At 55.0% G+C, this 743-nt stretch overlaps 1 protein-coding gene across 1 annotated transcript in view; it reads right to left on the reverse strand.

The window, feature by feature from the left end:
* Positions 1-126: 126 nt before the first annotated feature.
* The window catches only part of LOC106810598 (mitochondrial substrate carrier family protein ucpB-like), a 19,078-nt gene continuing 18,461 nt past the window's right edge, over positions 127-743 (reverse strand). Inside the window, exon 8 of the mRNA XM_014814004.1 lies at positions 127-317. Within this exon, the coding sequence (XP_014669490.1) occupies positions 127-317 (191 nt within the window). The remainder of the gene's footprint in view (positions 318-743) is intronic.

Consider the following 743-nt stretch of genomic DNA (forward strand, 5'->3'; position numbering starts at 1 on the left):
CCTATCCGTCCTATCCGGGCCGCATGCCGATCGCACGGCGTGACGGTGACGGCTCGTGGCAGCATGGATCACACGGGCTGCATGCCGATCGCACGGCGTGACGGTGACGGCTCGTGGCAGCATGGATCACACGGGCTGCATGCCGATCGCACTGCGCAGCTGCTCAAAGATGAAGAACGTGATGATGGTGTGCGGCCCGATGCGCATCCAGTTGGGGAAGAAGCCCTTGTAGAGGCCAACGATGCCCTCGCTGCGAATCGTCTTCACGAGGCAGTCCAGCGCATTGCCGTAGACGAGGCCGCGAGACGACCCCGAGCCTGTGAGGTCAAAGGTCACGGGTCAGGGGGTCAAGGTCACAAAGAAAGATGACAGCGCAGGGTGGGGGAAGCAGCTGCCAGTCTACGTTTGTGGCAGAAGAAGGTGTTAGCGGTGTTTTCAATCGGATCATTTTCATTGATCGATGGAGCGAGCAAGTATTCGTTAGACGATTAATCGTCACAAGTGATACACATCATCAAACCGATCTCTACATCTGGCACCAATGCCGTTCCGGAGTTGCCGAGAGATGCTCTTCGTCTGTTCTCGCACATCTGTTTCACCACGCGAATATGAGAACGATAATGAGCATGCTATATACGGCGGACATCATCATGTTAGAGCTCTCATAATGCCCTCTATTTGGAATCGAGTAGACAATTGTGCACTCATCTTTCACCTGCTGCACGCTCACCTTTCACCTGCTG

This window comes from Priapulus caudatus, unplaced genomic scaffold (genome assembly GCF_000485595.1).
Source record: "Priapulus caudatus unplaced genomic scaffold, Priapulus_caudatus-5.0.1 Scaffold456, whole genome shotgun sequence".
Taxonomy (NCBI): Eukaryota; Metazoa; Priapulida; class Priapulimorpha; order Priapulimorphida; family Priapulidae; genus Priapulus; species Priapulus caudatus.